The sequence below is a fragment of the Furipterus horrens genome, unplaced genomic scaffold (genome assembly GCF_987537825.1).
Source record: "Furipterus horrens unplaced genomic scaffold, mFurHor1.1.pri manual_scaffold_6, whole genome shotgun sequence".
Classification (NCBI taxonomy): Eukaryota; Metazoa; Chordata; class Mammalia; order Chiroptera; family Furipteridae; genus Furipterus; species Furipterus horrens.
Window position 1 is genome coordinate 23,993,755 of NW_028327176.1, and position 18,119 is coordinate 24,011,873.

An 18,119-nucleotide genomic window follows, 5' to 3' on the forward strand; every position below is an offset into this window, starting at 1 on the left:
ACTCTCAGCTTGTCTTCCAGGTTGGGGAATGACTTGAGCAGAGCCACTGGCACTCCTCCCTGGGGCTAAAGAAGCCCACTCAAAGATCAGTACAGTACTCCCTCCCTATATTGTGGTTCACTTATTGCGGCATCACTGTATCAAGGGTTTTTTTTTAAATATTGCATTTAATTATTTATCATGGATTTTTCACTATACTGTGGGATTTTGTGGTACTGTATACATATGTTGTTAAAGTTCCGTAGGTTTAAGAGTGTAGAATATGTTTAAGAACATAAGTAGTGTTTATAAAAGTGTGAAAAAGGTTAATAAGGGAGTGGGAAAGGTTAATAAGGGACTAGGAATGGTTTATAAGTATGTGGGAAGGGTTTATAAAGCCTTAAAATATATATAAACACTAAAATAAATGTGAGGTTCCTACTTAGCGGATTTTCACCTATTGGTGGGGGGCGTCTAGAACATAATACTGACGATAAGTGAGGGAATACTGTACTCTTACCCTGCTTTACTGACCCTCTGTTCCATTCCACTGGAAGTTAGGCAAAGTAAACAGGTTTTCTAAGCAGAGATCTTCAGGCTGCAGCCTGAATGCTGTATGAGGATTTTTTAAGGATCAGACGATATGAATCTGAATATTAAACTTATATAATCTGACTATTAAACTCAAGTCATCCTGTGTCAGTTTATAAGGTTATAAAGTGATTCTAGTCATATAGCTTTAAGAATTGCTCATGCAATGCTATATTAGGTGCTCAACAAGCATATATAAATATATAACAATTCTAGTTATTTTAGATTAATAGGAAGAAACCGTATCAGAAGCCCTAAAGTTAAGAGTTAATCAAGTTTCACAAGAGGTGAGGATCTTATTGATTTTCTACATCACTCCACTACTCCCAACCCAGTATAATGCCTACCACATGTTAGTACTCAGGGAATACTTGAGAAAGGGAAGGGAAAGGAAAGGAAGAAAGAGAAGGGACATGGAGAAAGTCCAACATGTTTCCTGCTGCCAGGCTAGCTGGCCAGTTTTTAATCACATTCTTTCACTCACTCTCATCAGGCTCAAACCACCCTCAGTGCCTATTAGTAAACCATTGTAATGATTACTTGCCTGAGAACCTTAATGAAGTCATTCGACTTAAATATAATTTATTGAGTGCTCACTTCTGTATAGTACTGTGCTAATATCCGGGGTTGAGGATAGTTTGGAAGTTGGGTAGATTCAAAAGTATATGATATCCTCCCTGCTAAAGAAGAACCATCTCCTTGAACATGTCTTTGAACAAGTGGCCTAGCCAATGAGAGATCAATGCATCATGACACTCGGAAGAAAATGCTCTGGGAGTAAGCCTTTTCTACTCTGGTGGGACTGGCACGGGGGTTCTGCAACCAGAACTGGAAGGACACTGAAGAGTGATTCTACCTTTCTTTCATCCAGGGTGATGAAGACATTAAAGCTGACATCTATACATTGTTTTTTCACATAGTCCAGCGCATCCCTGAGTATCTGATACATCTGCAGGTAGGCATGGCTGGGCAAGCCCCCAAAATGACTTTCAGGCTAAACGATTGTTTCTGGCTTCCAAGAAACACTGTAAGGAATCAGGAAGGAATAATTAATATTTCTAAGATATATGATATGTGTTATGATTTCCCCACCCCACCTTACTTTGTGGTATGAGCTAAAATCTCAGTCTCTAAAAATGTTTGGCTGATGATGCCAGCCTTTGATGTTCTTCTATCTTCGTTTACTGGCAATCTCCACCTCTGCTGATCCAGGATCTTTCTATAGCAGCTCCTGCTAGACTCCACCTCTTCAGTCCCTTCTGTTGTTGTTCTACAGCCATCTAAATGTATCCCCAGACCCCCCACTCCCCACCCCCCACCGCCAGTGTCTAAGAACTATCATCTATATAACCTGCCCACTTAACTGCTACCCTGACTACTTTCTTTCGGCTTGAGTCCAGGGATTTACCAAATATTGCTTCTCTCTTATGTCACAGAAAAAGCACAAAGAAACCCAACTGATGAGCTGATTTTTCCACACCATTTTCCCACAGGGCTTGTCCACCTGGGAGGAAGTAGAGTTGAGAGAGGCTCACCAACACCCTTACCAGCTCCTCTTCTTCCCACTACCCACCTGTCCTGGTTTATTTGCTGACTGATCTAAGTAATTCAGTGAAAGCATATTAGAAATGCTTGGGATTTATCTCAGGTAGAAGTAGCCCAGTATCAATATCAAAAAGACTTTCAATTGTATGGCTTTAGATCTTAAAGCCATTTTCTCACAATAATTATTTTATTTAATACTTTCAACAATCCCATGAAATAGGTATTATTACCATTTTTTAAAAATAAGGAAATGGAGAACCAAAGAAGTTAAGTAACCTGCCTAAGTTAACACACCTAATAGGTGAAAAAACTTAGGACTGAAACCCAGGTCTTACAAACAGTATGGTAAATAAGAGCTTTGCTTCTACTGGTTGACTTGAGTTCAGTTCCTGGCTCTGCTACTAAATAGATGTGTGACCCAATAAAGATTAGTTAACTTTGCTGGATACACTGACTTTCTTGTTAAGTGAAGGTAATAATGGTATCTATCTACGAGGCTATGGTAAAAATTAAATGAGAAAATATATGTAAAGTGCTCAGTGCTTAGCAATGGGAAGTACTCAATAAGTGATAACTGTCCCAAATCCAACTTGCATGCATGTTCCACTACAGCTCAATAGGCAATGTAATAGAAGGGACCACCAAACCAGAATGCTCTGAGGTCTGACTCCTATGGGTCATATAAGTATTGCTCATTAACAGTAATTGTTAAAATGGCTCCATTACCTCAGAGGTCTAATTAATAGATCCGTACAATTTTTCAGATGGAAATACCTTATGTTCACATCCAATGCAAATAGGAGCAATAGTGACTTGTTTTCCCTTGGTGTGATAGACAAAGTAAACCAAGTTTGACTCTTCAGCTTATAATTTGATTGGCCGTATGTATTGTTGTTTCGATTAAATGGCTAACAAACTCTCACAACAAATCAAAGCAAGGTGCAGAAGAGACAAAATGACTTTTCGTTCTAATTATGCAATACTGCTTCCTTTTTTCCTTCATCCAGAACGTCCTGAAGTTCACAGAGCAGGAACACCCTGACTATTATCTACTTCTGGTGTGTGTTCAGCGCCTTCGCGTATTTATCTCACACTACACCCTGCTGTTTCAATGCAACGAGGATTTGCTTATTCAGAAACGGAAAAAGCTCAAGAAGTAAGGATCTGATGGTGCAGTCTAGAGGGTTGATCAAAGGCTTCTGAGAACAGGATACAGACAATATGGGTGTCTGTAACAAGTAATCACATTATATGTTAAGTGGCTACAATGCAGTGACAGGAAGTAGAAGAGAGAAGGGGAGGGAAAAGAGGTGGCTGAGCTGGCTACAAGAGGGAGGCACCTACTACCTGGTGGAAATTACTTTAGAAAAATAAGCACTTTCACTCTAATGCTTATACAGACCCCCTCATACCTCATGTTGACTACTACAAAAAATTGTTTCCCTAAACTTGCCAGATTTAAAAATACAGTTTAAAGGTCAGAATGACGTTTCTTTCATTAACTCAACAAATATTTACTGAGCACCTATTTGTGTGTATCAGGTACTGTTCTATGCACTGAATATACTGCAACAAAAAATACAGATAAAAATCTTTGTCATGTAGAGCTTACTTTCTAGACCTGGACAGCCAGTTGATAAGTTAGATGCTGATAAGTGCTATGGATAAAAATAAGTAAGAGAGAAGATGGTGGGTGAACAGATTTCATGCTAAGAAGAAAGAGAAAGGGGTGATTAGGGAGAATCTGGGCTTCAAAGAGAATAGAAGCAACCAATAACAAAGCTTCCTAATGACTTGGATTTCTTTCAACCTCATCTCATCCCAATAAGGAAAGCAAAGTTGTTTCTGTGGGTGCTTCAGACAGGAAAAAGGTGCTTTCTCCCAAGCCAGGGCTCCTCAGATGGAGGACATCTCTCCACACCATCGCTTTCCTCCAAACTCAATTCAGCCAATTTATCCCTACTGCTGCCCAACATCCAGCTTGCACACCTATTATGTAAGCAACCTGGAATGTATAGGGCCATGGAGAGAGAATTTCACAGCTGAGCTTCATCTGAGAAACGTTTCCCTATCTTTCTTGACATAATCTGTGTATTCAAAAAGCCAGTTTCCCACTGTACACTGAGAATTTTTACTTCCACTCCATTAGGTCATCCTTGGCAAAGCTGTACAAAGGGCTGGCTTCCCAGTGTGCAAATGCCGGGCAAGACGCTTCTCCCACTGCAGGCCCTGAGGCTGTCCGTGACAGTGGGATCCACTCCGAAGAGATGCTGCAACCCTACACTTCTGCTCCAAGTTCTGGCCCTCCCGTCACGTAAGCACCTGTTGCTGTGGAAAGGTTAATGGCAATGCCTTTGGGTCCCACAGTCTGTGTTGGGTATCACGCCAGCCAGGATTAGGAGTATGACCAACAGAACTCCTTCCTCCCTCTTGCCCCACCAGCCTCTATGTGACAGGCAAGCAGCTGACCCAACACTTATATCCTAGAGGAAGGGCAGGCCTAAAGGCTGGAGGGCACTCCCAACAACTTAACTGCACATAACCACCCTCTGTCTACAGCATGAGTCTCTGGGTTTGAAAATTGATAGAGTGGAAGAGTGTCATAAGACAGGAAGGCATTTTGCATCCCCTCAGAAGGGTGGGAATCCACTTAAGTTCTCTAAAATATATAGTGAGGGCAAAGGGAATCCCAGTCCGGGGTCAGTGAAAAGTCTGGACTCTGAGGATAAGAAATAGATCTGAGGGGATCCAGAATGAATGTTGTTTAGCTCTTCCCAATTCTTCTTGAAGCTTTCTCAGGAAGGGACTTCATAAGCTCTGTCTTCACTTATGACAGCTTCTCTGAAAGCTGTTCTGGGCAGTGGATGGTTTTGACAGCCTCTTAAAATCTCTGCATACAACATTCTAATACACTAAGCTGAATTCTCATTCAGCAAACTTCTTGATGATATTTAGAGAAATGATTAGGCCACTGACATATCTGGAACTCATTTTACCTCTGAAGGATAAGGATAAAGTCAACTTGACTACTTTCGAAACCAGGACTTCTGGAAGGATAAGGGAAACCAAAACTCAGAATTCCAAATCCCCACTTTATCAAATATTAACAGTCCTCACAAAAGTAATTCCTTACACTGTAATTTCTGCTTCGGTTTTTATTCTTAAGCAAAATCTACAAGTCATACAAGAAGCTACTATTCTTTCCTAAATTACAATGAAGTCAGAGGTAAGCCATGGAGACTATTTCAAATTTTAATTGCTGTTTTTAAAATGCCAATTACAATCATTGGAAGGAGCAACTGATCAATAATGCAAAATAAATCTCGTTTCCCCCTTTTGCTCTCATCTCTTAAAACAAAGAACATTTATCAGTGAGAGATTGAAGTGTGGAGAGGCAGGAGGAAGAAATGCCACAATCATTCTGAAACCTACAGGACATTAAACTCTATAAGTAGTAAACTCTATAAGTAGAGCCGAGGATGCTTTTCTTTCTATAAAGAAAATCCTAGAAGTCCTGTAGGGAGAGAGCTCAACACAGAAAAAAAATACCTTTCCTGGGTGGAGAGTGGGAGAGAGATAAGCAGGAAGTGGATGTTTACTTTTTGGATCTCTTCAGCTCTTAGGACAATGATAAAATTATTATTTCTGAAGTGCAACAAATAGAGCCGAAAAATGAAATCCCTAGAGATGATCCCCACTGAATAAGATGGCTGCCATTGCACTCTGTTGGGAAAATAGTCAGGGGGAAAAAAAAAAAACTAAGTTAAAAAAGAATTCAAATCAGGTCAATATTCCATTTTACTATTTCTTTCCACCTCTGTAAGTGTAAGAGCCAAGTTTCATCTTAAAATCACCAGAGAAAGATATTCAATGTTATCCCTTACATGTGCATTCTTTATGCATGCTTGAAGATAAAATTAAATATGAATAAATAAACTAGTGGAATAACCAGACTAGGTCAGTGTGTACTAGTCCGCTCACATCTGTCTGGCAAATAAATTCCAGCAGAACTGGCAAATCACACACATTTTGACGGGTACACCATCCTAGTAGCCTACTTCCCCCAACAGAGGTCCCAAAGCGAAAAGCAGACCTATTTGTAAGTAAGGAGGGTGAAGTAAAACCAAACCCTGTCGCCATGAGAAACCTCCTCCACCCCCACCCCCCCAACCCCCCATAAAATCGGGCATATTCAGAGTTGAGAACCTTTTCATTTTGGTAGTTTTTGTAGGTGGAAGTTTGAGACAACTTACATAGCGTGCTTTATAGCCACAGAGAATGATTTTTAGCTTTTTATTACAAATATTTCAAATGTACATAAAAAGTTTAGAGTGAACCCCATATACCATCATCATCCCGGTTCAACAGTTATCAGCATCCTACCATATTTACTTCAATTAGGAATTCGTTCTTCTGTGTTAAGACCCACTATTTTCTATAACTCTGCTAGGGCTAGACAGGAGAGAAAAAAGGTACCTTGGGGCCCTCATACACGGTGGGGAGGGTCAGAGCTTCCACGTGGGGAATGACGGCCATCCTCGACCCACCAGCCATCTCTACTCGGTGCCTCCTTGCTCAGACGGGTACTTCGGGCATCCACTTTACAGACGGCCATTTTCACTCCCCCACTTAGGGGCCCAGGGCTTGCGGGACTCCTTAATCGGAGAGGCCTGTGGAGCTTGGTGGGTAACACATGTAGGTGCTTGGGGGGAACAGAGAGCCCTAGCAGTTTTGCGCCTCAGCAGCATCAGGCCCAACGTGTGTTGCTCCTGGCCTGTGCTGCTCGGTGAGAGGCCTGCACTAACTGTACGCACAACTCTTTTGTATTGTTTTCCCTTTAAAGACATTTGATGCCCCCAATGAAGAAAAGCCAACAACAGCAAAGCTTGATGGAGAGCATGCAGCCGGGGAAGCCCAGTGACTGGGAGATGGAGGGCAGGAAGCACGAGCGGTCCGAGAACCTCCTGGCGCCAGCGCAGTTCTGTGCCTCCGAGCAGGACGTGAAGGCGCTCGCGGGTCCCCTGCAGGCCATCCCGGAGATGGACTACGAACCCTCGCCCGCCGAGCCCTCGCTGGGCAACGTGGAGCGCTCCCTGCGCGCCCCGGCGGAGCTCCTGACCGACGCCCGCGGCTTCGTGCCCACGGCCTATGAGGAGTTTGAATATGGCGGCGAGATCTTCGCACTGCCCGCGCCCTACGACGAGGAGCCCTTCCAGGCCCCGGCCCTCTTCGAGAACTGCTCGCCCGCCTCTTCCGAGTCCAGCCTGGACATATGTTTCCTCCGACCTGTCAGCTTCCCCATGGAGGCCGAGCGGCCGGAGCACCCGCTTCAGCCGCTGCCCAAGAGCGCCACGTCGCCGGCGAGCAGCGGCGGCGCCTACAAGCTTGAGGCGGCGGCGCAGGCGCACGGCAAGGCCAAGCCGCTGAGCCGCTCGCTCAAGGAGTTCCCGCGCGCGCCGCCGGCCGAAGGCGTGGCCCCGCGGCTCTACAGCACGCGCAGCAGCAGCGGCGGCCGCGCGCCGCTCAAGGCCGAGCGCGCGGCGCACTCGCACGGCCCGGCCGCCGCCTCAGCCCTCGCTCGCAGCGCGCCTCGGGCCTACTTCCCTCAGCAGAGGTCCCAAAGCGAAAAGCAGACCTATTTGGAAGTAAGGAGGGTAAAGTAAAACCGAACCCCAGCCCACGGCACCGGCAGCCCCCGAACCTAGACAGCCAGGGAGCAACCTGGGCTCGCCTAGCGTTGAGGGTTCTTTGCCAGCTGGGGATGGGGGTGCCTGGCCGGGCAAGTCCCGCGGCCTGTTAGGTCAGATGCCAGCGTAAAGGCTTGTACGGACCTCAGCTGCCCACGAAGGCGAGAGTTAGCGCCCGTTCCGCAGTTGGCACCAAGACACAAGAGCACGCCATATATATGTATGACGACAAAGGGACAGAAAAGACATTGACGAGTCCTAGGTCTGCTGACACCATCATCCCCACACCCGGTGAAACAGTTAGGGGTCTCCGCTGCCTTCATGCTCAAGCTATAGCACCTCAGGGTTGCCCTTCATTTTCAAAGCACAGCAGGCAAGTCCCAGGCCTGTCTGTTTCTTCCTCTGCCTGTTAGGCATACCGCCTGCTTACATGTTCAAAATACCCAACACCGTGCCAGCTTAGTGTACACCCGACCCGCACCAACCTTGTGGGTAGCTAGGGAAGACACAAGTCGCCCCGTCTCACTGTGGACTCCCTGCAAAGGTCATTGCAAAGCTAAGTTTATTTCCTACTGCTTTCCTCTTGACTGGAAAGGGGTGTCACGGACTTTGCAGACTCCAGTGGGACAGGGACATCATAAAATAGTCAAGGAAGCATTGATTCACAACCACTTTCTTTGGCCTCCGTGGCAATGTCTAACCTTATTGTCTGAAGGTCTTGGGACAAAGAGGTCAGACCCTAGTTTTTAGTGTTCTGTCTCTAAGAAAGACAGTATGCTTTATTGCAAAGAGCAGCTGACTGGGTGTCAGGATATCTAGGTTCTAGTCCTAGCTCTACCGCCAAATAGTTGTGTGTTTTTGGACAATTCACTTGGCTTCTCTGTGCCTCCAGTTTTCTCCTCTGATCAGGCCAAATAAGAGAAAGTTTGTGAATGTGATTTGCAAAGTATGGAATGCTATACAAGTAAGTGCAAGATATCAAAATCATGATTCCACAGAAAGATTTTTCTTAAACTATTAATAGATTTAGTTTTTAAATAGTTCTTAAAATCCCACTTCTCAAAATATGCTTCTTGGGCTGGTAGTGAATGTGCTACCTGGATGCTTGTTATAAATGAAGAATTTTGGTTCCACCCAAGCCTACTGAATCAGAATCTGCATTTTAGCAAGATTCCTAGGTGATTCATAGAAACATTAAGGGCAGTTGGGCAGGAGTATACCTTAAACCACTGGTTTTCAATATCTATGTGCATAACTCCAGAGATTCTGATTCAGAAAGTCTGGGAGGGGGGTCAGGGATCTACATTTTAAATAAAGGCCCCAGTTGATTCTAGAACCCCAGGACCACACTTTGAAAAACACCACATGAGGCCATCAAGATGTTAGTCTCCATGGTTTAGTTTTGAACCGTAGTAGAGTATCAGCGGATCTCTAGATCTGTTGCTACAAACCCAAGTTAAGGTCTCAAAGTCAAACCCATGTTTTTTGAAAAAAATTCACTCCCAACCTTTGCTTCTTCATCAGCGAGCAGTCATCTATCCAACTCATAAAACTTTCAGGGTGGTTTTTGTTTTGACTTCTTGCATCTGTTTTTAGTTGCTTTACATTTCAGTCACCTCAGAGTAAATATTTTGTTCATATGGAATATAAATATATATACATACCTATTTTATTTAGCACATCTCACATGTAAAAGAAACTAGAGAGTTCACAAAGATAGAGCCTTATTTTTACTTTACATTCCAAATGCCATGGACTAAGAATTGTAAAAACTGTATTAAAGGCATATCTGCAGGTTGGAAATACTAGTTGACATTTACTTCTAACCAGATCTGGCCTCTCAAAAATTTCACTCTCATTTATGTCTAAAGTGAAGAGTTAGGAACATTAGTTTAAAACTAGTATTACAGTCAAGGAACTTTCATATTTTGTAGAAAGAGAAACATACCCAGAGCTATGAGAGGACTACATCTGGTTTTCCAGCAAGATATTATTTGTGCCAGAATAAGAAGTTAATCTCTCTACTCTTAATGATCGCCAATTTCCTGGTCTTTCACTGTTATGTCATATAGGATTATTATATAGACTCTAGACTCTTTGCTTTGATACATAGAAAATATTTCTACACTCAGCAGACAATTATCCTCTTTTCAACTAATTTCTTAATTAGCCTAGGTTTGCTTTAGTTGGAATAGGGTACCCACCTATTAGTCACTGGGGATGGAAGAGGAAAGTTTCAGTTAAAGAAAATTGTCCCACAGTCAGGATAGGTACTAACTTTGGAAAAGAGTGAAAAAAAAACACACCCTTTTTTTGTGTGCTTTCAGGAGATGCATTTAGAAGATGCCACCAGATTCTGTCCAAAGGAAGAAAGAGAAAGTGAACAAACATCTTTCAGCGATCAAAACCCCAGGCAAGACCAGAAAGGGGGCTTTCGCAGCTCCTTCCGCAAGCTCTTTAAAAAGAAGTGAGTAGCTCTTAGACAAGACAGCATTGTAACTCCTTTCCCTTTGGGCTAAGTCTTGAGGTTTTAACAGTGTTAAGTGTCAAGTAGCCTGGTTTCCACACAACTGCTTCAAGCTCAGTGCCTGCACCCAGTAGCCATGATTCTTGCCAGGCGAAGATGTTTCTCATTGTAATCTCCTAGAGTAAAAGCAAACTCAGCTCTGTCCTCTGCCTCTTCTATCTTTTAGCTCTACTTCCTAGTTCCCAAAGTCATGTGTCCTGAGCGGAGTGAGCAGAGGAGGTCCCCTGGGAAATGACCTAGTGACAATGAAATTCCTTTTAGACTGGGAGGAGTGGGGTCCACTATGCAAGTTAGGTGTAATGGAAGGTTTTCTAAGGCATCTCAGCACTTCTGCCTGTAGAGGCCTATAGTTGTACTGGGGGTTAGTACCTATTTATTAGGACTTACAGTGTCTTTCCTGGCAGAAATAATGGAGTGGATCTGGTGTGGGCCCTGGTTAAAAAATCACTTTAATAGAGTTTCCACACTCCATAGGAGGAAAAACAAGCCATTTCCCTCCTGTGGTCCTATGATTCTAAGCCCTTGTTGTATGAAATCACCCACCAGGCATTTTTGCCAGCATTTACCAGCACTGTCTTACCCCAACATGAACTATAAGGAACAGCGAACTGAACGTTCACATTTGACCATAGAGTGATTCTCCAGTCCAGCCATTGCCCACCTGAGAGGCTGTATCTCTCTCTCCCTGGTCCTCAGGCCTTTCCCTGCTGTTTAGTTTCCCTTGGTAGAGGAGGTTCTTACAGTCAGTTTTAAACAGTAAGTCTTCATATTTTAGTGGATGGGAAATTTAAACAAAGACACTACTGCTGCCTTTGGAGAGTTTCTGATAAGTGAGGAAGCACAGAGAAATCACATTCTCCTTGAAGGTAGAGATTCCTGGCTGATTTAGGTAATGGTCTTGATGGAAAAATTGGGGGCGGGCCTGGAGTGAGGACTTTTTTTTTTATCATTTGTCTAATTTTCTCATGGGGAGGGTGGTACTGAGATTAGTAAGTCTCTGCTTGTTGTTACTGGAAGAAGGAGAAACAGGAAGGAACAGAAACGTTACTGCAATGAGAAATAGCCCTATTCTATGAAGTCCTCTGTCAGTTCTGCTAAGGCAGCCCTGTGCACGCATGTATGACTTTTGCTAGATCCCTTTTATTTAGGGTGAAGAGTTAAGAATTGTCTCTCTCTTTAGGTCATAGACTTAGATCTTTCCTGGCCCAGTGCCCACCTCTGCCAAGTTTGGCAGGGGTGGAGAGACCTGGAAGCAGACTACTCTCCAGCTGGACCTTAGAATTTAGGTTCCTAAATCCTTCTGAGAACTCCAAGTTCCTAAGCGTACAGCTTGAGCCTTTTTTTTTTTTTTTTTTTTTTAAACCAAAGTGTTTCCAAAATGAACAGCCACTTTCTGCCCAATGCCATTTAAAATGACTGGGTACTATCTATTGGAAAGCAATAAGTCCTGGATCCACCACTGGTTTCTTTACAAATTCCCATTTTTTGGAGAGATGTAAGAAAATGCTCTGCCAGGTACCTGAGGCAGAGGGAGTGGACTTGTCCTGTGTCCAGTGGGCAGAACTAGGAGCAATGGGTGAGAGGAAGAACCTTCTAAAAATGCAGCTGCCTAGAAATGGAGCTGGCTGCCTCCTGAGGGAGTGGGTTTTCTTTGGTAGAAGCTAGATGACCCTAGTCAGGGATGCTATGACTGGGATTCCCCCAAGATAATCACCCGAGTCCTTTCTAGTACGAAGGTTTGCCTTATCTGTAGTTTGGCTTTGATGTAGATCAATCTGAGTAATTGCATCTTTTTAACATCTGAAACAAGAAATTAATGTGGCCTTGGGGCCTATAATTTTAAAGGTTTGGCACGTGGAAAATCAGATTTTATCTTTCTATGGCCCTGCACAGCTGAGAACTTGCTGTGTGGACTCTCCAAATTGATGTTGGTTAATTGCTTCCAGTCCTCTTGCAGCTTTTTGGGATCCTTATTAGAAGACCAAATGGATTCCCTCAGTCCTCTTATCTTTTCTCTTAGATCAGCTCCTCTTGCATTAATCATATTGCTGCCACTGTACCTTTGTATTTAAAATCTGAAGTGTTCTATGAATGGCTGCTCCCTTTGGCAGGCTGTCCTGGTTTTTTACATCTCATGTAGGAGTGTGAACACTATCAGAGGATGCTTGCTTATTGCCTTGTGCCCAGGGTACCATGGTGGGCACTTTGGGGACTTGGCATGGAATCAAGAAATAGCTTGAGTAGCTTTTTCTGAGTACTTTCCTTGAAAAACCATGGAACATTTGCTTCATTATGCTAAGGTAAAGAGGAAGGGCAAGGAAGCCCTAGTGTAGCACAGAAAGGTCAGTAGTTCTTAAATGACAATTCACTATTCTTCCCATTCATTAAGCATTCTTTCTTTTGTGCATGTACCTTGTGAAAAACTTGTGTAGGAATCATGAATGATACCATCCCAGATGTTATTTAGGAGCTGTTATGGAGGACTATGAAGCTAGGCCTGTGGACAGGTAGAGGGAAGAACCAGAAAGAGACAGTCAGCTCATTCTCCATGTTGTTGGGAGGTCAGGTTGGCGGCAAGCCCTGTGACCAGGCCATGCCAGAGCCTGGCCTTGGAGGTCCACAATGGACCAGTGCCAGAAAAGCCACCTGAGTCACATCTAGGGCTCACTGCCTGCCTATACCACAGCCCTCTGGAGGCTTATTCCTGTCTACACTGACACACTTTTTGTATCCATAGGGGCTTGTTTGGCTGGTGGCCCCACACACCCAGAATGCTGCTTCGGGATGAAGCTAGGCATGGAGCCAGATGCAACAGAAAACCTGGGAAAGGGTTCTCTTCCCTCTGAGGCTGGGAGGGCCGAATGCTCATACCCACAACGATTCAAAAGGGAGAGTCAAGTTGAAATCTTAAAAAAAAAAAAAATCCTGAAAAATACCCAAGATATTTGGGGAAGAGGGTGATACTCTTGTTTCTATCTCAGACACATTTGTCCTGGGTATATAGATACCAGGTCATTTGTCTCTGAAAGCTGCCCAGAATTGATCAGAATAAAGGCTACATGTACTAAAGTTTGAAAATGTTAAGTAACTTTAAAAATTTTAAATGAGGATTCTTAGAAGCCAGGAACAGACCTAATGTGATAGGCTGATGCCACTGAATCCTAATCCTGCTGCCTGCGAGCTGGGTGGAAGGCAAACTATCCCATTCTGGAAGGATCTATATGGAGGCTGTCAAAGACTTGAATGTAGATAATCCTGAAATCTGAAGCAAGTGTTACTTTATCTTTATACATATACCTGGCACTTAGGTTAATAAGCATTTTTGGTTGGGGGTATGGCATAGGGGAGGAGGATTATGTAAGACAGTTCAGGGATAGGGAATGTAAATGCTTTTCCTTTTTATCCTCAAATCTGGGAGGAACGGAAGATAAAGAACATGGCTTCCAAATGATTAATATACTTCCTCTCCCATTCTGTTCCTTTTTAGCACTTTATACAATAACTTATATACCTCAGAGTACCTCCTTCCCAGTCATTACCCTTCCTCCACCAATCACATCAAAATCTCTCTATTTTCTTAATCACACAGAGAGAGTACTTTTCTATAGGACCCTGTATAACTGAGTATCAGTGAATCCTTTTCTTCTGGGGTCTTTCAACTGTTTCTGTATATACCCAGCCTTATCTGTGGGACAGACCTCATAACAGAAAGCAGGACTACTAAAGAATCAATTGATAATTTTACCCTCACCTTCTTCTTTGCCTCCTAACACCTATCTCAAGTCCTTCCCACATTCATACTCACTTTGGGGTGCTCATTTCCCATTTTATTTCACTATATAACGTTAAAATTGAAGGGATTGTTTGAAGGGATGACATTTTAGATAACTCAAACCTGAGATTATGAGTGTTTCTCAATAGGCCATTTGATATCAGTCACTAAGTTAAGGGTCTTCAGTGTACTAGGTTCTGTCTAGCAAAAAAGAAGTAAAAGAAATAGTCGTAGCCCATTAAGAGCTTATAATCGAAATGTAAGGGTAACCTAGCTGCAAGGTTTAGAGACATGGTAAGCACTTAACAAATATGTAGTAAATGAATGCTCATTGGTCAACCACATTGTTGATTACTAGGGCCAAACAATCTGGCTGACAGGAAGAGTGTTCCCCTGCTTACTTCTCCAGGTGTGCGTCTCTTAAAGCTTTCAAAGTGGACTGTCTTCCAGTCAGAAAACTAGCCCTTATTTAGGTCAGAGGGTTCTGTGCACTAGATCCTACCCCTCCTTCCTCTCCAGCTCCAAACAAACTTTCAAGGTTTATTTGTAGCAAATTTATACTTGTATGACCTACCCAACTTGTTACTTTCTTTGTCTCTGTCAAAGGAGTGAAAGGAAAGTTAGCAATAGGGTTTTTCATCAAACACTTGGATGGTTATGTGTTAGAATGTACTGGCAGTCTTACCCAGCAAGTGTTTGCCTGCCCATCTCTACTGTCTGCTCACATATGCCCTGCGGTCAACCACAATGACCCCAGGAACTCAAAAGCCATTTTCTATTTTATAGAGAAAGGGAATAAATTCACTGGCCCTTTCTACTAATTCTGCAGGTGATTTCCCAGTAAGTCAGGTGTACATTACTTAGAGCCTAACAGACATACCTTTGGAAGAGTCTCACTGTCAAAGTGGCCATATACCATGTAGGCATTATAGAGGCCAGTTAAAATTATCTTTAAAGGGGTAAAAATGAGTCATTAGTCATGGTTAAAGTATATGCTAGATTTTGAAAAGGATGAGCAAGTTAGCCATTAGTTAATAATTAGTTAATATCAAGAAACACAGAGAAACTCACGTATCTGTAGACACACAGAGGTTGCATATGAGAAGAGCAGTTCAAAAAGAAAAAAACTAAGTTGAGTTTGTGGACTTTGAAAACTAGACAGGGCGATTTTGGCATTTGTTTCAGAAATGGGAACGCAACTGGTGAAGATTTCTGTGGTCCTTGGGGCTGGTGGTGGTGACAGCAAAGCTTTCCCATTCCCAGGTAAACACTAAATAGTTGCATGCTGGAACCATCAAAGTATGACATGTTGGGTTTTGGAGAGATCAGATGTAGCTAAGAGGGGAAATGTGAGGTAAAAATTTTAAGTGTTGACTAATGACTTTCTGATGAGAAACTGCCATGTGGGCGAACAATTCTGAAGAAACACCAGCCAGACTAGAGTCTTGCTTCCTACTTCCTGCCCCCGAAACTACGGGCATTCCTAGGCTTCTGGATAACAGGCGATATGGGGAAGGAATGATATGGTCAAAGATCTATCTTCTTAACATTTTGGGTACAACTATACTAATTAGGGGTGATTTGAATTGGAGGCAGGGGGGAGTTCTGAGAGTTGAGAGGAGGCCTGGAGTTCTGTTAGGGTGGGCTTGTGGAGGTGTTTCAAGGGAGAGTTCCAAGGGAGCTTCTGGAAAGGAAGGGGCCTTTCACCCCACCCAGATACCATCTTATCTCATGAGTACCCAGATGTACTGGGGTTGAGAGAAAGAGTAGTTTTTCTTCTATGCGCTGGGATGTCATAGAAAAATGCTCCTTACGGACCAGACGTAGGAAGCATGCTGGGCAGCTGTGGCTTCATCTGTGATACCAAATGTCAGGGTGGAAAGTAAAATTATCTAGTCAGTCATCAGGTTTTCAGACACTAGGATTTTAGTCTTTGCGTGGATCCAGCTTCTTTCCTTTAATAATATAAAAAGGATGTTTGAATTCTGCCCAATTAGTATAGAAAATGGTAGTCATAATTAACATATCTAATCACAACAATGAGGACTTGTACTATATTCTTCCCTGTGAATAGTGGAAGCATGCCCCACTCTGCCTCCACGTATGGAGAACTCATGTAGTTGTATAGGAGCTTTGAACAAAGAACTTCATGTCTAACATCACTTTCATGCAACCTGCATGAGGTCTTTTGATTCTGGTTCTTAGTCACTGGGCTAGTTTTACCCATTGTAGCTTGGAGTTTAAGCTAGCTGAAGGGCCCCAGCCTAGTTTATCAAAGGTTATTTCCAGAAAGCCTCCTCCCTCCAGGGACTTCTGACATGAACAAACTGGAGAAGGTGCAGAGCTGGAATGGATTACCCAACTGGCTTAACCAAGATAAAGGAAGAATGCACCCTGGACTGGGGAATCCATTGGACTGATCTGAGCTGTTGACTATTGATACTGGGTGTGGTCTCCTTTGTGGTGGCTGAGATTACAGAATCTCTTCCATCTGATTACTGTATTAATTTCTGCATTCTACAAAATGTAGCATATATGTGTGGTTGGCTTCAATAAATCTTTCATTTAAAAATGGAAACAAGCAAAAGCAAGAGTTTGTAATGTAATGCCCAAGTTCAGTAAAGGCCCTTGATCACCCTGGCTGAGAATGATGAATTCCATCCATTTTAATTTAAGGGCCTTGGTAATTTGTGGAGTAGTTACAATACTTGGTTGAATCCAAAAATAGGATTTCTTGAATTTTCTGAGCTTTGTTCCCCTTTTACAGAGTTATTACACAAAATTTTACACTGACATACACAGTTGTTACAATTGTCCCCATAAAGCATTAGAAAGATATTCTTTATGTTCGCTGTAAATCTTAATTACACATGAAATTCAGGGGAAGTAAAAATTAGTCCAGATCTAGGAAGTTACTGTTTTACAAATGCAAAACAATTTGGGTAGATAAAATATTTGAAAACAATTAAAACCAAATCAACCTGTACTTTATCTGTGTGCTGAGATTTTAGGTCCAGTGGATCAGAATACAGGGAAAAAACTAATGAGAATCCCTCAATGGATCCTTCACCCACCAAACAAGATTTCTTCAGAAACCGACTTGCTCTTGCAAATGACCTTGACCAAGGAACAGCTGTGTAAAACATACTTAAAGTTGTATTGTGAAGTGGTAAGATGAGGATAAAAACTTGTATATATTTGTGTAGGAATATATATATATATATGTGATATATATATATATTGATGTATAAATCCCTGAGGAAAACTAATATAAATATTTACATATGAAACTAAATCAACACACAAGACATTGAAGAGATGAAGATTAGTCTATGGTTGAGAGCTGGGTTTTGAACCTCAGCACTTGGGAAAAGGGAAATGAAGACTTTTCACAGTATTACAGAAAAGCACAGTAAATTTGGAGAAAATAAATGTTTGTAAGATCAAAAACTTCCACCTTGAAGTCATTCTCCTAGTATAACATTAGCTTGTTCATATTTAACATGGATATGAATTTTATGCTTCCTAGGCATTTAGCTTATAATTCATCCCAGCATTCTTAGACTAATAAACTCTATGTTAGGGGCCAGTTTTGTCTCGCCATTAGTGTTTCAAAAACTCTCAAGGCAATACCTAACATTCTTAAGGCAAAGGATCAATTAACAGAATTGTATGTTACATGTTGCATCTCTTGAGTTGTGGAGATTTTATACCATGATACAAAAGGTTCACATCTCAAGGACACATCGATCTCCAAACAGGAAGAGAAACTTAAGAGTAGCATTTCTCTTGTTCTATGGTTATGAAAATTAGTACAGGGAACAATGATTTCTTTAGAAAGTGGGAAGCCAAAGAGTCATTTTTTCTTGTGTGGGTTTTGCTGCAGATGTGAACAGTCCAGAGTTTCTGTTTCATTGAGTACTCAGTCAGGATTCAGAGATCCCCTAGTGATCCTGAGTGTCACATACACTTATGACCAGATGGGTGGGGGTGGGGGGGCACTGATTTAACCACATCC

General features: G+C 42.5%; 1 protein-coding gene across 1 annotated transcript in view; it reads left to right on the top strand.

Moving 5' to 3' along the window:
- ARHGEF33 (Rho guanine nucleotide exchange factor 33) overlaps positions 1–17,275 on the top strand; it is a 41,521-nt gene extending 24,246 nt beyond the window's left edge. Inside the window, exons 11-16 of the mRNA XM_090280725.1 lie at positions 1,442–1,525; positions 3,123–3,271; positions 4,265–4,429; positions 6,959–7,769; positions 10,130–10,269; positions 17,113–17,275. Of these exons, the coding sequence (XP_090136851.1) occupies positions 1,442–1,525; positions 3,123–3,271; positions 4,265–4,429; positions 6,959–7,769; positions 10,130–10,269; positions 17,113–17,242 (1,479 nt within the window). The 3' untranslated portion in view covers positions 17,243–17,275. The remainder of the gene's footprint in view (positions 1–1,441; positions 1,526–3,122; positions 3,272–4,264; positions 4,430–6,958; positions 7,770–10,129; positions 10,270–17,112) is intronic.
- The last annotated feature ends 844 nt before the right edge of the window (positions 17,276–18,119 follow it).